The sequence below is a fragment of the Meleagris gallopavo genome, chromosome 1 (assembly GCF_905368555.1).
Source record: "Meleagris gallopavo chromosome 1, MGAL_WU_HG_1.1, whole genome shotgun sequence".
NCBI lineage: Eukaryota > Metazoa > Chordata > Aves > Galliformes > Phasianidae > Meleagris > Meleagris gallopavo.
This window is the reverse complement of record NC_139404.1, coordinates 127,563,368-127,585,194: the sequence shown is the minus strand read 5'-3', so window position 1 is coordinate 127,585,194 and position 21,827 is coordinate 127,563,368. Positions and strand designations below refer to the sequence as shown.

Here is a 21,827-nt window from a genome sequence, read left to right as displayed (position 1 = left end):
GATTTTATTCCACTGGCACTCGCTTAGTTGACCGGTGTAAAATGATACAATTATGGTTTTGCAATCAGAAAGGTTGCAGATAAAGACCCAGAGAGACGTTACAGGGTCCTGGGTCCAATTTGAAGCAGCAGGCAGGGCCATATAATTTTAGGGGGCGCTGCCAGCCTCAGACATCAAAACTTGACTCCTGTTAAGTGTTTTCTATTTTACTGTCAAAATATCAAAGGCTGCTATTTAAACCCTGACTCTCTTAAAGTTGATTTTCTTTCTCCTCCCTACCCCCTTTCCCCTCCATCTTTTTTTTTTTTTTTTTGCTTTTAACTGCCCCGATAAACACGAGCCGAGGCGACCTGTGAATCACTCATGAGCAGAGGCACTGCAGCTCTTTAGGGCTTAAGCACCCGAAGGGCTCAGACCCCAACCCCTCGGATAGGGAGGCAATGAGGCAGTCCCGGCCCTCGGGGTGTCCGTCTCCTCGCCCACCCTCAGCCCACGGGCGCGGGGCCGAGAGGCGGCCGCAAATCTACCCCCCCCCCAGCGCACCGCTGCCCCCCGCCCGCCCCACGGGCACCTCAGGGCGAGAATCACTGCGGGAAGATCGACCGCGGAGCCCCGCGCCTCTCCCACGCCGAGTGCCGCCCGCCCGCGGGGCCGGAACGCACCGTCGTGGGCTGCGTCCTCCGCGTGTAGCGTGGTGTGGAAGCGGAGGTAAATCCACGGGCTTCTGCACGTAATGACCCCGCAAATGAATTATTCCTTCCCCCGAGGATCAAGCAGTTTCTGATTTAAGTTTGCTCGAACGTTTCGAGAAATTTCGTTCTGGGGAGAAGAGACAGCCGTGCCGCTGACTGAATAAATAAATAAACACCGAAAGAGTCTTCTGTAGGAAGGGAGGTAATGTGCTCAATTATTTTCTGAAAAAAGATCATAACATCTGGAAATTGATATCAAATGGTGTACAGCCCCTGAGAGACGATAAACTTCCACTGGATAATATTTCCACTAGAAATCTTAATAATCCCATAAATCTTCCCTGCGAATTGGGAAAATGTAACAGTTCATTGAAATGCTCATTGGGAAATAATTGAAAAAATGTAATAGTTCTCTGAAATATTCGAGTTTTTTTCTGCCTTTGGTGCTGTTGCTAACTCCGTGCATGTGTGTAAATAGCCCTACTTCGTTTTAAAGCCGTATGCCGAATATTCCCTGGAGCGCTGCATACCGTAAAAGCAAAATATGCCCTTTTGACTTATTAATCATTATTACAGAGCTCAGCGCTGCAGCGTCCCTCGCACAGGGCTGGGGGAGGCGAACGGCCCTTCTGCGCGCATTTTGCGTCCCTGCCATCGGCGCAAACTTTGCGGCTCAGAACTTTTTCCCTCTCTCTCTCTCTCCCTCTCTCTTTTTTTTTTTTTTTTTTTTCCTCTGGCAATTATTATTGCTATTATTATTGTTGTTGTTATTATTTTCCTGACAGACTCTTCCAATTCCTCTCGAGTTATCCCGAGCTACCGAAATCAGGGGGACCTCTCGGGTGTGTGTTTTCGCGCTGAGTTGATGTACCCCTTTGGTTACATTTCTACGAGTCGGGCTAACGAGAACGAAGCCCTCTGCGTTTCTGTCGCACTCCATTCGCATCTGCAGCCCCCCCCCCGGACGGAGCGCTCCGTACGGACCCACCGGTCGGGCCCCGACGGCAGCTCACTGCGGGCAGCCCCGGCCGCAGCCCCTCCGCCGTTCGCTTTCCGTCCGAGGTCGTTTCTCTCTCTTTCCTTTGCAAACGTTTTCCTAAAAATAAAACTTCCACAGAAATGTTTTAAGATGAGGTTCGCGAGGAAACGGTTTAATTTTCACCATATGTCGCCACAGATTAAAGAAAAAAAAAAAATCTTTCCGCTGAAGCTACCAAAACCAAAATACTCTATTAAAAAAGACTTAATATATGAATGCGTTCTCCTTAATGCGTCCTCCAGCCCCCCCCCCCCCCCTTCCCCTAATCCTGTGGGCCATTTTACGGCCCCCAAAGAATTCTTTCAGGTGGCAGCGAGGCGAAGAAGCGGCGCACTGATGACGGAAGAGCAGCCCCTGCCCCGCGTTAATGCTACCGACGGGTGGGTCCGAGGCAGCCACCCACCACCGGGACGGAGGGACCCATCTGAATGAAAATCTATTAGCCCTCCTCGCAGAGACGGGAGTCGCGGAAATCAATAAACAGCAGAATAAGGGAACATGGCCCACGTTCCTAAATAGAAAGAAGGAAGGAAGGAAAGAAAGGAAGGAAAGAAAGGAAGGAAAGAAAGGAAGGAAAGAAAGGAAGGAAGGAAGGAAGGAAGGAAGGAAGGAAGGAAGGAAGGAAGGAAGGAAGGAAGGAAGGAAGGAAGGAAGGAAGGAAGGAAGGAAGAGAAGAAGAAAGAAAGAAAGAAAGAAGAAGAAAGAAAAGAAAGAAAGAAAGAAAGAAAGAAAGAAAGAAAGAAAGAAAGAAAGAAAGAAAGGAAGAAAGAAAAAGGAAAAGAATCCCATCTATGAAATGTGCGAAGACGGCTGTAAAATCCTGATCCCCTCGATCGATACTGATAAATATTTAATGCTTTTCTTTTTTTTTCTTTTTTTTTTCTTTTTTCTTTTTTCTTTTTTTTTCCCTAAACACAAATTGAAACCCATTAACGCCGCATCCATTCTTATTATTAAAACAAATTGTCCTCGCAATGATGCGCCCTGGAAATGGAGCCCGATTGAAAGGGCAGCCTCGGAAAGATGTTTACTCGCTTTCATGTAAACCAATAAAAACCTGCGGGAGTCCGTAGAGCGGGCGGGAGGGTTTGATGTGCGATGTCCATGATTACAGCCCCGGAATTAATCACGGGAGGGAGGAGGGGGGCAGAGGGATGCGGTGGAGGAGAGGGCTCTGCTCTGTGTTCCGAGCGGCGCTTCCTGCGCAGCGCTCCTTACCGCGCGGTTCCGAGAGGGGATTTCGCTTTCGGCTTATTTGCCCCATTCCGACCGAAATCAGCTGAATGGGGGGGGGGATGGGGGGGGGGGGGGGGGGGGGGGGGGGGAAAAGGGGGGGAAGAGGGAGGGAGGGGAGGGAGGGAATCGGCTCCGCTCTACGTCACGCCGTGAGTCAATGTACAAACGTAAATTCCTCTTAGAAATATGAAATCCAACGCTTTGCTTTGGAAATGCTTAAAGCTGAGGCAACGCTGACACTCATTCAGAATGATTCCTCTCGTTTCTCTCGGAGAAAGCCCCTCACGGTCAAGGGATCCCTTTGCAGGGGGAACAAAACCCACCAATATATGGATATCAGGCGAAATAAGCGCTCTTCGGTGGCACGGGGTGCGGGGCCGCTCTCCGCCGGGCGATGCGCGCACAGTGCCGCTTTATGCTGCCCCGAGCGCTGCAGGCGCCGGGTTGAGAAAACACGGGGCAGGGACCGGGGTGCGGGGAGCTCTCGGGGTATGGGCGGCGGGGGCGGGGAGGTTGCTTTGAGGGGTGTTCGGTCCCGTGGAGCCAGAGGAAGGAGGATGGGGAAAAGGGGAAGAAAGTGGGGTGGAAATTGGGGGAGGGAAGGGATCAACGCTTAGCTCCGGGGAGGGATTGGAAGGGGGTGGAGTGTGGGAGTTGGTGGCGCGGAGCTCTTTGAGGCCGTGCTGGGAGGGAAGGATGGGGTCCGGGTGCTCCATAGGGTGCCGGGATGTCTTCCCCGCGGAGGCGAAGTGGTTTGCGACAGTGTCCCAGGAGCTCCGTGCCTGCAGGGAACGAGTTTTGGACGGCAGCTCCCTCCCTCCTTTCCTATGCCTCCTTGCTTCCTCCTCCCCCAGCCCACCTCTCCTCCCCAGTCCGTTATCAGAGCGGCACCGAGCGCCATTCCCCCTCGCATCCGCAGCCAAAGTTTGTGACAGACTCCAAAGTACCCTCACCTTCATCCGCACTCCTCTTCGTGCCCTCGCTGCCCGCACGCTGTGGGAAGGGCCGCTCCCCACCTGCGACGGGACGGGTCCGACAACCCCCGCGCCCCTTGCCTGGGCCATCGGCTGGGTCCCCAGGGGGAGGAGCTGCGATCTGTACAGCTTTTTTTTATTCTTCCCCCTCTCCCCCCCCACTTTTTTTCTCCTTTCCCTTTCCGATGCTTTGTTTCGCTTTTTGCATTGGGAGCGACCCTGAGGCGGGTGCCCTCACGCCCGTGCTCCTCGCAGCCGTCGGTGCCGTCGGGCTGCTCATTTTCCGCTCTGCCGGAGCCGGGGCGGGAGGGAGGGGGAAGAGGGACGGCTGTCCCAGGGGACAGGAGAAACGGGAGTGCCACGGGGCTTCCCTCCCTCTGCCAGATGTTTTTTTTGGGGGGTTGAGGGTGGGTTTGTCCTGGTCCTCGAGGACGGGAGCCACAGGCGTAGCAGAAAGGCGCGAGGCTGAGAACTGGGAGTGCGATCCGGGGAGGGTAAACTCTGGCAGCCGAACTGCAGTGAACATCGCCGAGCATAAGCATAAGCTCCGACGCAGGCACATGAGTGCGGCTCCGGAATCCGCTTTTTTTTTTTTTTTCTTTTTCTACCCTTTTTTTTTTTTTTTTTTTTTTTTTAAGACATTGCTCCCACGTCTCCCGTTTGCCCGTATTATTAATGCGGGGCCGTGTGATGCCTACGGAGCGTTCGCGCTGACAGCTCCGCGTGTGACGGTGCTCGGCGTCCGCGGCCCCTCCGCCAGCTCTGGGGGAAGGACGCGGCCGAGACACAGAGGCACAACAACTCGCGCTGCCGACACCCAGCGATCCATCCCTGTCCCCTCCATCATCACTTCCAATTCGCGCAGGGGGAAATTGATTTTTTAAAGCCCTTTATTAATTGCTTCCTCGATTATTTCCCCCCTCCTCCCGCGGAGGTGTTAACTCTGCTGCCGCGGGTTCCTTCGGATTCATTACGCATATTAGTGGGGCTTTAAGGCTGCGCTCATTCCCAGCGCTCTCCCCGAAAAAGGACCGAGGCGCCGCGCTCGGGCCAGAACCTCCGTAGCGGGCAGCGCGGGGCGGCGGCGTGGGGCTGCCCCGGGGCTGGGGCACGTCGGCACCGAACGGAGCTAGGGCAGAATCCCGAAAGCGAGCCGGATCTGTGCTTAAAACCGGCGGGGTAGGTGTCTTTAAAAAAAAAAAAAAAAAAAAAAATATATATATATATATAATATATATAAAATGAAAAAAAAAAAAAAAAAAAGAGAGAGAGAGAGAGAGGCAGACGATGTCGCGCTCCATTTGCCGTGTATGAACTCCCGTGCTAACACACCGCCCCGCACGCACGCAGCAGGACAGCTCCGCAGCCACACACACGCGTTTCCCGCAGCGGCACCTCCGCGCATCGCGCTGACATTGACACCACACGACGGACCGCGCCGTGTCCGCTCCCCCCCCACTCCCGCCCCTCACCTCCGTTCTCGCTCCCCCCGACCCCACGTACCGCTCTTGGCCCGCGCACCCCCAGCGCACGGCAGCGTTGTGCCCGGCCGGTTGCGGTGTTGACCATTGAATTACGCTGAATCCGGCGGCATTCCCAAAGAGCGCGACAAAAGCACCTCGGCAGCTTTTTTATTCGTTACCTTTTTTTTTATTGAACAATGTTTTTCTGTTCGTCTCGCTCCCGTGGCCGCGGGAGCGCAGCCGCCGCCGGGCTCGGTCCGGTTCCGCTCGGAGACGGGCGATCGCTTTCCCCTTCCCGCAGACGGATGGGGGGGTTTGGGGTTTCTCTCCGTCCCCCCTCCCTCCCGCTCCTCTCTCCCTCTTTTTCCCTTTCGCCTCCCTAAATCAAGGTGCGGAGATGCCAAGCGGTGATGAAACGAGAAGAAAGCCAATTGCTGGCCTGAGGTGGGGGAGATCGCTGCTGGGAGTCCGCCCGCGACCACGGAGCGGGCGGTAATTGCTGCAGACGGGGAGCGGGGGGCTGGGCGGAGGTGGCCATGTATAAATAGTGTGATCTCAAATTGAAAGGCATAAATAACAGCGGGAGTGAGCTCACCCCGCACAGCCCATCTTCCGCCGCACGCTGCGTGCGGGGATCGCGGCCGAGGCCGGGGGATCCGTGTGGATAGCAGCGCGGGCAGCCATGGAAGAACTCACGGCTTTTGTATCCAAATCTTTCGACCAGAAAAGCAAAGAGAGCGGCGGCGGCGGCGGCGGCGGCAACAAGAAGGAGACTATCACGTACCGGGAAGTTTTGGAGAGTGGGTTGGCTCGCTCCAGGGAGCTTGGGAACTCCGATTCGGCGCTGCCGGACATGACCGAGGGCAGCAATCATTGCCCCGTGCACCTTTTCAAGGACCACGTAGAAAGCGACAAAGACAAGCTGAAGGAGTTTGCCGCGGGCAGGACGGCGGAAGGTAAGAGCGGGGCTCCCCGCCCGGTCCCGGCCCTCGGAGCCCCGGCTCGGTGGGCCCGACCCCCCCTCCCCGAGCACCGCAGCGTACGTCCGCGCACCGCGCACGGCACCGTGCGGAGAGAGCCGCAACTTCGGGCCTCCCCCGACCCCTCGCACGGGGCATTTCGCCCATCGGCGCGGTTCGGTGCGGGCAAAGCGCGTCCGCGGGGTTCAGTGCTTCCGGGCAGTCGGTGCGCTGCGGTGCGGGGAGAGCCCCGCATCCCGAATGCCCACCGCTCATCACCTGAACCGGGCCGGGCCGGGGGGACGCGGCGGTCCCGCGCTTCGGGAAGGAATTGATATTAAAGGCGGTTTCCGAGCTGAAATCACGGCCACGTTCGTAGGGAGAGAATTAAAAAGGGAATGTGGGGGGGAAGGGGGAGGATAGAAAGTTGAGAAAGTGTCTCCGGGTGGTGGGACAGGTGGGCCCGCCCGGGAGCTGCCGGCAGAGGGGCAACAAAAGCGGTTTATAGGTGGGGAACAGCGAGAGGCCTTTCAGCCTCTTCCTTCTGTTTGATCTCGTTTAGTAGAACACGGGGTGAAAGGCAGTTTAATATGCAGGCCCATGGTTGGTTTCGTATTCTTCCCTTTCCCACCTTGGAAGCGATGGACTCAGCCCCACGTCCCGCATTTCGGCCACAGCCGGTCCCCGCAAAAACACTGCTGGGATCGGGAGCGGGGCTGCGCGGCACAGGGAGCCCTCAGTGGAATTACCGAGAGGGAGAGGGCTGGGAAATGAGACCGGGATACGACAGGGGGGAAAAAAAAATCTTAATAAACATACAAGTAAATAAATAAACAAACAAACAAAATAAAGAGAGAGAAAGAGAAAAAATAAAAAAGGAGAAAAAAAAGAAAATGGGAAATAAAAAACAGAAAGATAGAAAAGAGAACGAGTGAAAAAATAAATCTCCCTGCTACTGCCCCTTTTCCTCGTGTATCGAAATCCTGGCTGTGTGTTTAGCTAATCTCATCTATGGCGAGGGGCCGGGGGTGGGGATGGAAGGGAGGAGTTGGAGCGCACGGAGGTGCCTGTGACAGCTTAAATTCACGCCAGGTTGCAGTCGGATTTCAACTGATTCCTGCGTGTGACTTCAGTGTTGTTAATATTTTATAGCCAGTGCGGATGTGCTGTAGACCCGTATCTCCGAAAGGAGACACAGCTCTTGGGAGCGGCCCGTTCTCGCTATCGGCTTTTGCTGGGTCCGTATCCCGGCTCCTAACAGGGGTTCAAATACACCATGAGCAGCCGACACCTCCGGGCCGGACCCTTCCTCTAGCTGTGCGGGGAGCCCGAGGGGTTCGCGGACGGACAGAAGTGAAGGCAGAGCGCTCAGCCCGGTGCCAGTTCTGCTTCAGCACAGACACGGCTCGGGACGGTCTGTGAAGGTCAATGAAGTGACGCTGTGAAGTCGGTCGTCTGAATTTCGCTGTGCTCTAATCGTATGGGCTTGTAGATATGTACATGTATATGTATGTGAGTGTATACGGATGTGTGTACATATGTATGTGTGTATTTCTCCGTGTGTATGTATAAAACGTAGGTACTTGGCGAAGAAAAACGGCCCCGACCTGGAACAACCCGCGGGACAGGGGGGTCCCGGGCATTGCTTCTCACCTCCTCCCCCCTCTCGCCCCCCCCAACACCGCTTGCCTTCCCGTTAGTCCCGTTTATAAGGGCTTCGGGCCTCCCGGCACTGAGGAGAATAAAGAGGAAAGAGGGAAATAAAGCCTCTGTGCGGCTAAGGAGGGAATGTTTGGAGGATCTGGGGATACTTCCAGCCCTGAGCCCTCTGCTCACGCCGTGCAGGGTGGAGGGGAGAGGGGGGGAAGGAGGCAGTAAGGGGGAGACGGTCCCGGTGTCGGCCCATGGAAAGTTTCGTTACGAGGCAAACATTTCCACAGTGGCTTCACCGTGGCAGCGGCGGGGAGCTGCTTACACAGCCCAGTTTACTTCGGGAGAAAAGAGGAAAGCAGAAATCCCATTTCACTGCCGCGAGATAGCAGGGCCTCAAGAAAGCAAGGGGAATTTAAGTATATGTACAGAAGCGAATATTTTGATTTTCTGCCGGGAATCGGCCGTGTTCAGTCCGCCAGCGGCCCCCGGCCCGGCCCCGACGGCGCGGCCCGACCCGGCCCAGCGCTGCTCGGCAGCCGGCGGCCGGCGGGGTCCCCGCAGGTGGGGATCGGGGCGGGAGGAGGGAGAGCGGAGCGGTGCCGAGGGGCTCAGCGTTGTTATCTCCTCCCGCAGGGATCTACGAGTGCAAGGAGAAGCGGGAGGACGTGAAGTCGGAGGACGAGGACGGCCAGACCAAGCTGAAACAAAGGAGAAGCAGAACCAATTTCACACTAGAGCAGCTGAACGAGCTGGAAAGACTTTTTGATGAGACTCACTACCCGGATGCCTTCATGCGGGAGGAACTAAGCCAGAGGCTGGGACTGTCTGAAGCTAGGGTGCAGGTAAGAGAAAGGCTCTATGTCTGGAAGCTCGCTGCCGGCGTATCCCAACGCGGTGCCCGCTCCGTCCCGAGCGGGAGGCGGAGGAGACGAGTGCTGTACAGACACCCTACCCTGCCCGAGGGCAGCTACTCGCTCCTTTCATTGCCTAGGAACGCGATTTAATGATTTTTTAAACAATTACTATTATTATTATTGACTGGGGGAGTGGTGGTGACGATGTGTCTCTAGTAACTGCGCGATTGGTTTTATTATTATTATTATTTCATTTATCATCCTACTTTCCCTTGCAAACGCGTCATTAACTCTCTCTTAATCCTCATTTCTTCCCCCGCTTCCTTTCATGGGGACGTTAGGATAAGGAAAAAAAAAAAGCAAAAAAAAAAGCTCCGACCACAATCGCCGTGCGCGGGGCCGGGTGCTCGGGGACGGGATTAGCGGGGCGGGGGGAAGGTGCCCCTCCGCCTCACGCAGCGTATGAATGCATGGCACCCATCTGCCGAGCCCCCCCCGGACGCAGCTAAACACCAATTAGCCCCTAAGCTCTGCCAACAGGTCCGGGTGCTGCGCCTTCTGGGGCCGTCGGGGCCGTCAGCCTCAGGGGCTCTGTCCTCGGCAGCGATTGTTTTCAGCTCGGTTCGCGGCTGGGTACGAGGGAAATACTCCCCCTCCCCAAAGCTGACGGCAAGGAGGGAGTGCGTCTCCACAACAGAGGTCTCGTAATCAAACCCAGCACCCCAGGAATAATTAATGGCACCAACCTGTGGCTCCGTGAGGGACACCGCCTCGCTAAGCGAGAACTCGGTGCTCAGAGACCCGACCTCAAACCCCCCAAAAGTTCCCACCCGTACCCTCCGAACGAACGAACCACCCCGGGAGCAGGGGATGCGCGTTTATAAGGACATCGCGAAGGGTCCCAGAGGTGCCGTAGGCGTCCGTCGCTGCCCGAGCCCTGCGGGGAGCGGACCGCTGCTTCCCCCGTCCCTAAGGCCCCGCTGGGAGCCCGTGGGCAGGGGCCGCTCCTCCCGCACTCCCCTCTGTGTGACAAGCGGCCGCCTCGCTTTAACAGCCTCCTCCTGGAGTCACGTCCCGAATTCAATAGCGGAGCCGGGCGCTTTGCGTTCGCTCTTTGGCTTTTGGAGGCTCTTCGTCCCCCTCCCCCCCCCCTCAGCCCGTGTTTCCCCCGATGTGAGCGGCTGCTGAGCGTGCGGGGGATCGCGGGGTGCTGAGCGCTGCCGGCCGGCGCCCTCCCGGAAGATTGATCTCAGCGCACCGTATAAATTAATGAAAAGATTAAACTTTTGCTGAAGGGGACATCAACTCTTATGTCATCTTCCCAGATCTTCTTACTTGGGCTCTGTAATATCTTTCCGAGGCCTTGATGTACTGTTTCTATAAAAATAAATTACTTGTAATTGAATTCTGCACTCTTTCTTTCAAGTACTTTATTACTGAGCAGCACCTTAACAGGATGTGCAGAGTTGCAGGGAAATTGGTGCTTCGAGTGTTCGCAGAGCTTCAAACAGCACCAAAAAAAAAAAAAAAAAAAAAAAAAAAAAAAAAAAAGGAAAAAAGAAAAAAAAAGAAAAAATAGAGAGAGAGGGAGGGAGAAAAAAAAGGCAATGGTTCAGGCAATGATAAAGACAATATATATATATATTTATTAAAAGAATGTTCTCATGAATGAAAATAACGCTAGAAAGGAAAGAAATATCAAGAGAGATAAGAGGAGAGATGGATAATTAGTTAAGAAATAAACAGAGCGTGGTATCCATCAGGAGATGGAAGTGGTAAAAAAGCAGAAAGGGAGGGGAAAGGGAAAGACTTTTGTAATATTTTCAGAACTGTTCCCTAATTCCTCTCCGAAGCGCCTGTCCCTTGCTGTTAAAGGATATAGTTTCAATTTAGTGTGGAAATTTGCTGTAAATAAATTGGAGCTCCTATGGTAGCTAGTCCTTATTAACCTTTTATTTTTAGTGTTGTACTGGAAACTCATATCAGCCAGCTGTCAGGGTTATAATTGAAAGTTATGAGACCGTAGTGAGGAGCAGGCAGTAATTCAATTACAACAAATATCTTTGGGTTTATGGTGCAGGGCTAAATTAAATGTCATTATTCACTGTCTCTAATGGAAATCAAAAGGAAATCAGATTAGAGCATTTGTGAAAGAAATCACTGAGTGATCCTTAATGAAGAAATAACTGTCTAAAACAGTGTACTGCGCTTTACTTAGCATATTCATGACTAATTGGAATTGATCGCGAATCACACCGAGCCTGATTTATTATCGCTTAACGCGGCGGCTAATTCATCACTTTTATACCTCATAACCTTATTTTTTCATAGCTAAAGGGAAAGGGCACTTCGTTTTCCAGATTTAAATACAATTTCTGGTTGAAAGATGTTCCGATTTGCAGAAGAAGTTGTTTAAACGCTGCTTAAATTCCTCCTGACAATTTATACTTCTTTGGCGAGGCAGCGAGAGCGGGGGGGGGGAGAGGGGGGAGGGCCGGGGCGGAGGTGGGGGGTAACACACGCAAGGAGATTTCCTGCAAGGATTTACAACTGTAAAAAACGCATTATTGTCGCGACCGTGCGGTGATACTTTGCGTTCTTGTATGTAAACCTCGGTAAAAAATGGAGCAGCGCTGCGCGTCGCTGGGATTTGCGCGTTTGCGGAGCGAGCGCAGCCCCGTGCCCTGCGCGGAGCCGGGAGAGCTGCGAGGCGGCTTCACCAGGAATGGGAATGAGAACGGAACAGGGAATTGGGAACGGGAGCGGGCAGAGCCCCTCCGTCCGCCCGCCCCCTCTCTAGGTAGGAGAAACGGTGCTGGAAAGGAGAGAGGGCCGATTCCTGCTTAAGAAAATCACTGAGGTACCCGAGGTAATTAATGCCTTTGGAAGCCTTTCTTTGCACTAATTACTCCGTTGTAAATGACCATCATTAAGGCAATTGAAGAAAGCTTGGAGGCAAAATTTGATGTAGGAAGTGCAGTTAGTATTAATTAACCGTATGATCTCTTGGCAAGTGCGAGAACATCAAAGGTTGGAGGTGTTTACTTAGCGACAAGATTTTATCAGCGGTGAAAGTCAATGTTTGTCCACAATCGGCAGATTTTGTGTGAGGATGGGGCTCTGCGGTGCTTTCTGCTCTGTGTCTCTGACGGTGCCAATGGGGAGAGCCGCCATCCCGAGCTCCTCAGAGGGGCACGGTGATGGGCGAAGGGATGGGCGTCAGGAGTGCCCTCGAAAGGAGGCTGTTGGAGGCAGGGAGGACTGCTTGCTTACGGGCATCTCTCGGTCAGGGCACAGCACTGCTCTGTACCCTGTGTGGGAGACATCGCAGTGTCTGCTCAGAAGTCCACAGAAGCGCGTTTTCTTTCCTCCCCACGTTTGGGAGTGACTCGGCCCTTTGTTCCCGTTCTGTATCTCGCTTGTCCTCGGAGGTCCCCAGCCTTCCCAGCTCCGGGGGAACGGTCTGTCCCGTCGCTCAAGTGGGCTTTGGCTGCTCCGGACTGCTGAGGTGTGATGAGGAAGGCAGCCGGACCGCGGGGGGTCACGGCGAACTGTGCCAGCGCGGGGCCCCGCTGCAGCCGGGTGGCACGGCGACAGTAACGGGGCGCTCGCTGCAAGCGGCGGCTGCAGGCCCCCCGCGCTGTCAGGGGGCTTCCGGGCTCACCTCCTGCTGGGAGACCCCCTCCCCCTTCCCCCCTCCAAAAAAAGTGAGGTACCCCCGGGCCCTTCATAGCGCCGAGAGTCTCGGGGCCGGGCTCTGCCCCCAGGGACGGAGCTGAGCGGAGCTGCTCTGAGCCTCTCCCTCCGGCCTCAGCCCCGCAGTTAATCCGCTTTCTTAGCAGCTGCCTCGTCTACCCCCAATTTCTTTTCTTTTTTTTTTTTTTGTTTGTTTGCATTTTCTTTTCGCAGGTCTGGTTCCAGAACAGGAGAGCCAAGTGCCGAAAGCAGGAGAACCAGATGCACAAAGGTGGGCAGGGGCCAGCCGGGGGGACGCTGGGGGGCGTGCAGGGTCCCTTCGACGCTCACCGGCCCCGTCTGTGCCCGCAGGTGTGATCTTGGGCACCGCCAGCCACTTAGACGCCTGCAGAGTAGCCCCGTACGTCAATATGGGAGCCCTGAGGATGCCTTTCCAACAGGTAGCAGCCCCGCTCTCACTGCCTGTCCCCCTAACTCTAGCCGCGCTCCCAAGCCCCGTGTACGAGGGGAGGGCACGTATGACACACGCAGCTCAGCGCACAAACCCCCCAGCCCCCTCCAGGAGCCGAGCGCTTCCACTATTTCGCTCAATGGATGGCGAATCGATTCTTCGGGCCCGGAGGGACCCACGGCCACCTCCTGCTTCTCGCAGGCACGTGGAGGCTGACAGATTAATTGTATTGATTTTGAAAAGCCATATTTGAAGCCATATAATTAAATACATAAATAAACTACTTCTCACCACCCCCCCGCCCCCCACTCACACTCCTACACCCTTCCTCGGAGCTGAAATCCCTGTGCCAACGCCGCGCGTTCTCGCACGTCGGAAGGGTTCCGAGGCAATCACCGTCCTATGTGTGTAGGGTTACAAAGGGGCTTCCCTGAGAAAAGAGAAAAGGTCCAACTCAGCTTTCAGTACTGGGGTTAACACGACGAGGGGATTGGGGGGGGAAGGGTTGGACACGCACACACACGCGGTGCTGACGCCGTGTCTCCATGCCACCCAGGTCCAGGCTCAGCTGCAGCTGGAGGGCGTGGCCCACGCGCACCCGCACCTGCACCCGCACCTGGCGGCCCACGCGCCCTACCTGATGTTCCCACCGCCGCCCTTCGGGTTGCCCATCGCCTCCCTGGCGGAATCCGCCTCCGCCGCCGCCGTGGTGGCCGCAGCCGCCAAGAGCAACAGCAAGAACTCCAGCATCGCCGACCTGCGGCTGAAGGCCCGCAAGCACGCCGAGGCCCTGGGGCTCTGACACGCTCCGGCTTCTCGGCCTCACGCCTCTCCTTTCCGGCTAGCACCGCGGTCCAGGAGCTCCGCAAGGCAGCCCCGTTCCCGTCAGCAGCGCCTCGGCCGCGGGGAGAGCTGTGCTGCGGGCCGCCCTGCCGCCCCGCTCTCCGGTTTTCCGGTTTTTATTTTCTTTTCTCTCTCTCTCTCTCTTTTTTTTTTTTTTTTTCTTTCCTTCGTTTTTATTTTCGATGTCTTTCCCCCTTTCCCTTCCCCACCCCACTCTCCAGCTCTTCCCGGCAGCTCCGTCCCGCCGTTTTCCCAGAGAGGACTTTCGCGGCCCCGCATCCCTCTCCGGCCACGCACCGCCCCCGGCACCCCACGCAACCCAGAGACTCCGCGGAGGAGAAAGTAGGTGGGAGGAGAGGCAGACAGACAGACAGAGAGGGGGACAGAGGAAAATGGGAGAGGAAACCGTCTCTGAGTCACGTTAAGCCGTGAACGTGGGGGACGCTTCGGATTTGTTGAGCCTGGCAAAAGTCGATCGCTCCGTCAGCATCCCCTCACCTGCTGCTGTCCCGTCAGTTTTGCTACTTTGTGCATGTGTCTAACTAAACACGTTTGGAAGATCAGAAGTATATTAGAACGAAACGAAACAAATAATAATAAATAATAAATCCTTGGGGCTGGTCTCCATTAAAGATGACATTTCTTTGTTGCCAACAGTATTATTTCACTGCCATGAATCTCTTCCATCACTGAGGAGCTGCTGCTGCAGAACTGGTTTGAATTTAGATGTGGAATTTCGGATTTGAGGCAAGGCAGTTTCTTTTTTTTTTCTTTTCTTTCCTATTAAAAAAAAAAAAAAGCAGCAATAAAAAAAAAGTGCATCTCAAATGGCTATGTCCTTTGAAAGGAAAAAAAAAAAACACCACCACAACAAAAAACAAACAAAAAAGCAGAGAGAGACTAGAATTTACCAATCTTAATGATAACCTGGAAGATGGGAACAATAGGAAATGCACCTGTTTTGCCAGAGTTACCTGAACTCAAAGAGATGTGTTGTGCCATAGAAACAGGTCATTTTTTCTAACTTTTTTTTTCTTTTTTTTTTTTTTTTTCTCTGAAGGTCTGGATTGCTTAATTGAAATGTTGCTGTTTTACAGGATGTAGAAAGAATGACTTACACGATAAAGACGGACATACGGTTTTAAGGCATAATACTGATGCAGCATTAATTTTAGTGAAATGCAATTAAGTGCAGTAAAGTGCAATACTGTAAATATTATAGATTAAAAAAAAATAGCCGTACTTATTCTGTTAATAACCGATTCTGCAAGAACCATAACTTAAGTCCTTTATGCTCAGACTGGTGCATTGCAGCTCTTGCCAAAATGACGGTCTGAGTCTCCTATGAATGGATAAAGTTATATGTATCGCATTTGGGAAAAGGTAGATGCCATGATTTCTAGTTGAGTTAATGTGCCATATTTCTGGGAATTAAGCTGAAAAGTCTGTATGATGTTTTTGCAATCAGTCTTAAGTAAAGAAAAAAAAAAACAAACCCACAGAAGTGTTTTGTAGAGGTGGACAAGTTCAATATTTGGCCATTAAAAAAATTTGCCTGTGATTTAGATACCAAACCTTAAGCTAAGGCTTAAACAAACTAACTAATATAAATCCAGAAATGATGGAGAGTACAAAAATCCTTTAAATTATGTTACCAAAGCGTCTGGGTTTACTGGCCTCCTCTCTCCCTTTCTTCCACATTTCTACTTTTTATGCTATTTTCTTCTGCTAGGTTTATTACATCTTTTCTTTCTTTTTCTTTTTTTTTTTCCTTTTTTTGATGGGGAGGAGAGAGAAAGGTACAAATACTGGTCTTGTCTGCATCTAACAAGATAGCTATTTGTCGCTTTTGTTATCAAGGCCTGCATTGATGAATGGTTGTCGTCTCAACAGTACTGTTATTAAGCCTGCTTTTTAGATCTCGTTTAGCATTCCATTACTAGTTTGGGCTTTTGCTAATATTTATCACATCCAAATAATACTGTAGGACGAAAAAAAACCATGCTGTAGATAAATTTTAGACACTTGTCTTTTTTTTTTTCTCCTTCAAGTTTTGATATTTTCTAGCAAACAAAATTTCTGAAGTGTCAAGTTTGTGCCATTTCCCTTCAATTTATTATGTGAGAAGTAGTCATACTTTGGATTAGCTGGAGCTGAGAAATGTTACCTGCCTTTTCTACCTCTGTGAAAGCCCAGTACCTTTTTGAAACAAGACCAATATATTAAGATAGCGTTACTCCTTGCTGAGAAATATGGACAAAAATCTCAGGCAATTAACGTTTTCTTATTGAAAGAAAACATTTCCTAGGAAGAAAAACATTATTCACGATGATATATGAGTTTCTGGCTAAAAAGGGAAATATTCAGAGTGGTTCCAGCATTTCTAACGCGCATATTTAAAATAAAGCTTATATAGAGATGTTTCAGTATATAAGAAGCAACTTGTTATATTGGATGCCCATGGCTACCAAAGGAGAATTTGATGCAAAGTGCAGAAGACCAAAAACTTTCGATTTGGTGAACTACTTGTTATCTCTGCCAGTGATTTAATTATTTCCCTTTCAAGTCCTCTTTTGAGAGTTTATGTGATTTTTTTTCAGTCCTGTGCTGGACTTTCACAAAGGAGTGATTTTTCATCCCTAAGCAGTTCTACAGAATAAACTGATTTGAAGTGATAGGATTGGGATCTGAATTTTCTTGGACGTTTTCTAAGTGAGGCTGTCCAATGCTACCAATCTCACAATGGTACAGGATGCATGTGCTGTATGCATTCCTCACACATTGGCAGGAGTGACTGTTCTGCTTTTACTATGTTTTACTATAAATACGTACACAGCAGAAATTTGTGTAGTCTTCTCAGAAATTTTAATGCATAGATTCCTTCTTGTATTAAAAAAATGCTGGTACTGTGCATGCAGTTCCCTGCTCACAAAAAATAAGGGGGGTAATGACTTGTCGTACATTTTAACAGGATGAAAAATTCTTGGTTTTTCTGAGTAGCTAAGACTTGTTAACGAATGTCTCAAGGACAGCCTTGGTTTCCACTGCAGAAGGGAGAAAGGTGGCAAGAGTACCTCCTTGTTTTGAAGGAGGTACAGTAGATCCACTTGGGTTAAGAGGCAGGATGTTGCTGAGAATCTACCAACTGGTACTTTGGCACTTTGTGCCACTCTTGCATTGCATTTAATGTGAAACAAAGTGAAAAGGGTGCATTGTAGCCAAAACTCGTTTCTGATTTCCTTATTTCTAGAAGGGGTCAGTTGCATCAGTGGTGGTATAAAAACGTTGCTGTGGATGACCTCTTCTTGTCATCCATACATCGCTAGGAAGAAACGAGAAGTCCCAGCTGGGTTACCATGTACAGGGCTGTACTTCTCATTAAATGTAAATCACTGTGGCTCCATTTACCATGTGGAGCTCCAGTGATCCATACAAGATTAGAATCTGAAGTGTCTACTCCATCTCTGTTAACACGTGGTCTTCTCTTTGCGTTTCTTTTACTATTTTTTCTTGAGGAGGTTGAAGAAAAGATTGTCAAGGTCCTGAGGTGCTTATTAAAAGTATTGTAACTGTATTAGATTCTCAGGCATGCCAAGTTTCATTTATGGTCTGTCATCATCCGGAGCGATCTTTGTGTTATCCTTCATGAGAAGTGTAACATTTCCAAGATCATCAAAACAGCAGATACTAGGCAGAATTCTTGTGGAGACCTTCATTTAATGCGTGTAGATTGCTAAAGAATCTTCTTCAAAAGTTTGGTCTGGTATTTTGAGACATAACTTGAATGGCTGCCAAATGAATGATGTTGCTTATAAACAAGTCTATAGGTCTATAGAAAAGACTTTTTGCAGTACGTGGGCCTCTTTATAATGAAAAAAAGCCTCTGATCTTTTAAAACGATTGAATAGGCTGAAGTACTTCATCCATTTTTATCAAAATAGCAAGGTGACTCCATGGTTCATTTTTACTGACTTGAAAATGTGTGAAAAAATTTATACTGGATTGTTTTTTTTTTTTTTGCTTAGTAGGGTCATATAGATGTAGTGACATTTTGGTTAATATCATAATACTTAGCATTTACATAATGTTTATTTGCAAAGCACTGTATAAATGTTTATCATTTAATCCTCTCCCATTATTGAAGTAGGTAAGAGTTATTATCCCCATTGTTGTAGAAATTAGGGCATATAAATCAAGAGTCAGGTTCCATCCTCCAACCGACAGCACTGCATATTTTTGTTTTTGTAGCATAGCAGCATCTGGATCATCCTCTGACAAGAAACCTGTGGCGTTAGACACCTTTCGATCAGTAACTAGCAGAGGCCCAGCTCCAAGAAATTTGAACTCCATACCTGGCTTTGTCAGAAGTCTTAAAGGGAACATCAAACATGATTCAGAGTGGCAGCATGCACTTGTGTGCTGTCTCCACAGAACGTGAAGATGCTGCCTGATCCGCTGACCTTGGATGTCAATGGGATTTTTGTTTATGACTCAGTGGGGTCAAGTTGTGGCAGTGCTAAGGCTAGAACTGAAAATCTGAGTTCCCAACAGCATGCCCAGATTGCTAGAAAGCCCCACATTTCCAGCTTCTCCCACAATATATTTTTCGCACAGACCAAGTGTGCTGATGTCAGTTCTTTGCATGCTTTATCTGCTATGTCTTTTAATCTGATGTTTGCTGTAAAATGATAAGACAGATTTTGGATTGGCATAACACTGACACATTGAGACATTTGACTCAAATAAAGTAGACACGTAGTCCTACAGAAATCCAGGTCCTCAATGGAAACACAGGTTCCAATTTTTTTTTGTGCATGACAAAAAATATGCATGTTTTCTCTTCTTTCAAATGTGCTAGGCAAAACACATCATTTATTTTCTCACTTTTTTTTTTTTCATTTGTTTTTCTTTTTTCTTTCTCTTCCTCTCTTTCCTCTCTTTCCTCTTTTTCCTCTCTTTCTTTCTTTTTTTTTTTTTTTTACTTTTTTGTGCTCTTACTTTGGAGATGGCAGGCTTTTTTTCCCCCTGCATTTTGAGGAAAATTTTCAAACTATGGAAAAAGAAGATTACATGCCTTTCTTAGGAATGTGTTGATTTTTGTAATATCTAACATCTAACAATTCAGGTGCATCCTTCCACTTACTAATGGTACTCTATATAAAGCGCACATAGCTGATGTGGTTGGATTTTTCTTGTTCTTGATTAACAAGGTTTATTGAAGTGTCCCTCTGCTCATCTGTAAACAGCCTACCAACCTCATTATGGCTTCCCCCCCCCCTCCATCATGTGGCAGAATTCCTATGGTTAGCAAGTTTCAAAACAACCACGGTAATCATTGCAAGTGCTTCTCGTTCAGTCACTTGAAAACCTCTTCTTGTTGTGGTACGATGCTGTAGACCTGGAGTAGGCCTGGTATTGGAAACAATGAAAAGAAATGCAGTGTGCTACAGCGTGTGATTTCTTCTCCTTAGGAGAATAGAGCCTTCCACTTTCTGTAAGATAACATCTCTAAGTCACATCTCTTTAAAAGGTGCACCATTGGTCCTATCGATGTAACCCAGTGGCTATTACTACACTGGTTATTTTTGTTCATTCGGCTTTCTAGTTAGATCAAGTGAAAGGCCATAGGCTTGGGCATTCTTCAAAAAGTGTATGTCACCAGATATCCCTCAAATTTTATCTGTTAGATTTGTTGCTAACAGTCGGTGCCTAATTTTAGTAAATTAGCCTAGAAACTTTCTGATTTCTGACAAACAATTGAAACTTGATGCAGTTCATACACCTTATGTCAAAAATTGATATTTAACTAAAATCAGTTGAGGAATGTAGAAAATATCAGATTTTGAAGCTGAAGATATTTATTGAAAGGCAATACTTTCATGAATCTAGGCTTATGATATGTATTAATTACATTAAAGACAGGCAAATATCTCTGTTTCTTTGTATTAATGTATGTGGATGTTTTATTTATTGTTTTGTTTAAAAATTTCTAAATGTGTATTATTTTAATTATGTTGAGTGTAAATTTGACGATGCTTTGCCTTTATTTTTATATTTTTAAAACTTGTTGCTTTTGCAAAACTATGAGCAGCCAGTACTATTTGCAGTACCATTGCATTGTTTTGATAATGTACACATAGTGTGTCTGAGTTTACAGACATTTCAGGGATTGCTAAAGTGAAAAAAAATCTCCGAAACCGACTTGTCTTACAGATTTGTACCCCTCTGCCATTGTGGAAGAGAAAAAAAAAAAAAAAGAACAAACACACAACTTTTTTTTATTTTTATTTTTAGGTTTCGGTTATGCCAGCATGCTCCTACATGAATTCACCAAACATGTTGAGTTCCAGTTTTAAAGTGTATTATGTTGAATCACATGATATGAATGTACATCTTGTAAAAGTGAGATATGAATAAACTTATAAATATTTGTAATCACGTGTTAAAGAATACCCAAAACAACTACTACCAAAGGGACTATAAATAATAAGGCATTTTCCCTTGTTAAAACAAAACTTTTCCGTCTGTATTTAACACTTTTTTTTTTTTTTTTTAATATCTCATTTTTCTCATTGCAAGAATGAATGCAATGCGTCTTACTCTGTAGTTGCTCTACTTACAGATCTCTCACTGGCTTCTGTGTTAGTTTTAGAAAGCAAGATGTAGTTTAGAGATGACTAATCAGAATCTACTCTTGCACTCCATCTATGAGTACTTTTTTTTTTTTAAGATTGCTGATTTTTTCTTAGCATCAAGAGAAATAAAGGACTCTGCATACTGGACCATTTTACGGGTTGTATTTGATGGTTCTGGTCTGTTGACTGTTTAAATCAAGGGGCAAGGCAGTAGTTCAGGCACTTATATGTCAAGCAATTAAGGATTTTTTCCATGTTCCTGCTTGTCGTTTTGCTAGATCTAATTTCCTGCTATAGTTTTGCTCTCTCCAATAGCAAACCAGCATTTTGATGTTGAAAGGGATTCCTGAATCTTCTTGTTTCCATGTACATATTGTTTCATTCACGCCAAAGGAAACTGGGTCAGTAGGAATCTTTCTGTTCAGCTGCAGCCTGTGAACCAGGTTCTAAGCTTCAAAATTAGTTGCAAGAGTCAGGGTTGACCTGCCTTGTTTGATACACATTGCATTTAAAATTCATCAGTCTTGCATGATGAGCAGCTCCATGTCATAGCCCTTCCCCCATATCCTTCTGGCATGTCTTGACTGGAACTAACTGTATAAACTGAAGCTGGAACATGCACGTAGCTTTTCTATCCTTGTATTTGCTGCAAGTATTTGCATCTATTGGAGGATTGACCTGGAACATAGCTGGAAAGCAATTGGTACAGTACTCCCACATCATGATTATTGTTTCTCTCTAAGCCAACACCACAAACTGACATCCTGTTTTTCCTGTCATTAGCTATGTAACAGACAGGCTATTATAAGAAAATTAATCCTTCCTTTCTCTCTCTTAAATATACATGGGCAGTAAGAGCTTGTCTGTAGCATGTACTGTAAGAGCAATCAGAAAAAAATATAAAGTGGTAACAGAGTGTGCTGAAAGATTAGCTTCAACAGAAGACTAATAGCAACCTACAAATATCTTTTTTTTTTTTTTGGTCTACTCATAGTCAGTTCAGATGTTGAAAAAAGAGCTTCTTTTTGAAAAAGCGTGCTTTCCAGTAGCTGCTTGTTCAACTGCTTTCTGATTTCATTGACAGTTTTGAATGTGGTTTCACCTTTTCTTTGGGCATGAGAATTCATTTTTAATTAAAAAACAACAACAAAAACTCACAACCAAACCAACATAAAAAAATCCCACATCTTTGGCCCTCTTGCCATCAGCATTTTTGGCTACTGCATCTTATTCCCTCTGTAGGAGCAGAATTGATTTGGATAAGAATAAAACAAGTAAGAAAATAAATGTTTTATGAATTGTCAGTAAAATTTTCTTGTTTCTTAAATAGCT

The 21,827-nt window shown here is 48.7% G+C and overlaps 1 protein-coding gene across 3 annotated transcripts; it reads left to right on the top strand.

Moving 5' to 3' along the window:
* The first annotated feature begins 4,115 nt into the window (after positions 1 to 4,115).
* SHOX (SHOX homeobox) lies at positions 4,116 to 20,295 on the top strand. 3 transcript variants are annotated; one of them, XM_085213269.1, is made up of 6 exons: positions 4,116 to 5,120; positions 6,129 to 6,360; positions 8,650 to 8,858; positions 12,780 to 12,837; positions 12,918 to 13,006; positions 13,574 to 20,295. In XM_085213269.1, the coding sequence occupies exons 2-6, from the start codon at positions 6,258 to 6,260 to the stop codon at positions 13,817 to 13,819; spliced, it is 705 nt and encodes a 234-aa protein (XP_085069395.1). In that variant the 5' UTR covers positions 4,116 to 5,120; positions 6,129 to 6,257; the 3' UTR covers positions 13,820 to 20,295. The 3 variants fall into 3 exon arrangements, with proteins under 3 accessions (XP_085069395.1, XP_085069387.1, XP_085069382.1); XM_085213261.1 differs by lacking the exon at positions 4,116 to 5,120 and adding an exon at positions 5,230 to 5,896; XM_085213256.1 differs by lacking the exon at positions 4,116 to 5,120 and having other exon boundaries at positions 5,911 to 6,360.
* The last annotated feature ends 1,532 nt before the right edge of the window (positions 20,296 to 21,827 follow it).

Excerpts from the sequence above, each read along its gene's own strand:
- SHOX (XM_085213256.1), top strand. The coding sequence starts at position 6,087 with ATGGAAGAACTCACGGCTTTTGTATCCAAATCTTTCGACCAGAAAAGC. Across the intron at positions 8,859-12,779 it reads TGTCTGAAGCTAGGGTGCAG|GTCTGGTTCCAGAACAGGAG; the intron begins GTAAGAGAAAGG and ends TTCTTTTCGCAG. Across the intron at positions 13,007-13,573 it reads TGAGGATGCCTTTCCAACAG|GTCCAGGCTCAGCTGCAGCT; the intron begins GTAGCAGCCCCG and ends CATGCCACCCAG.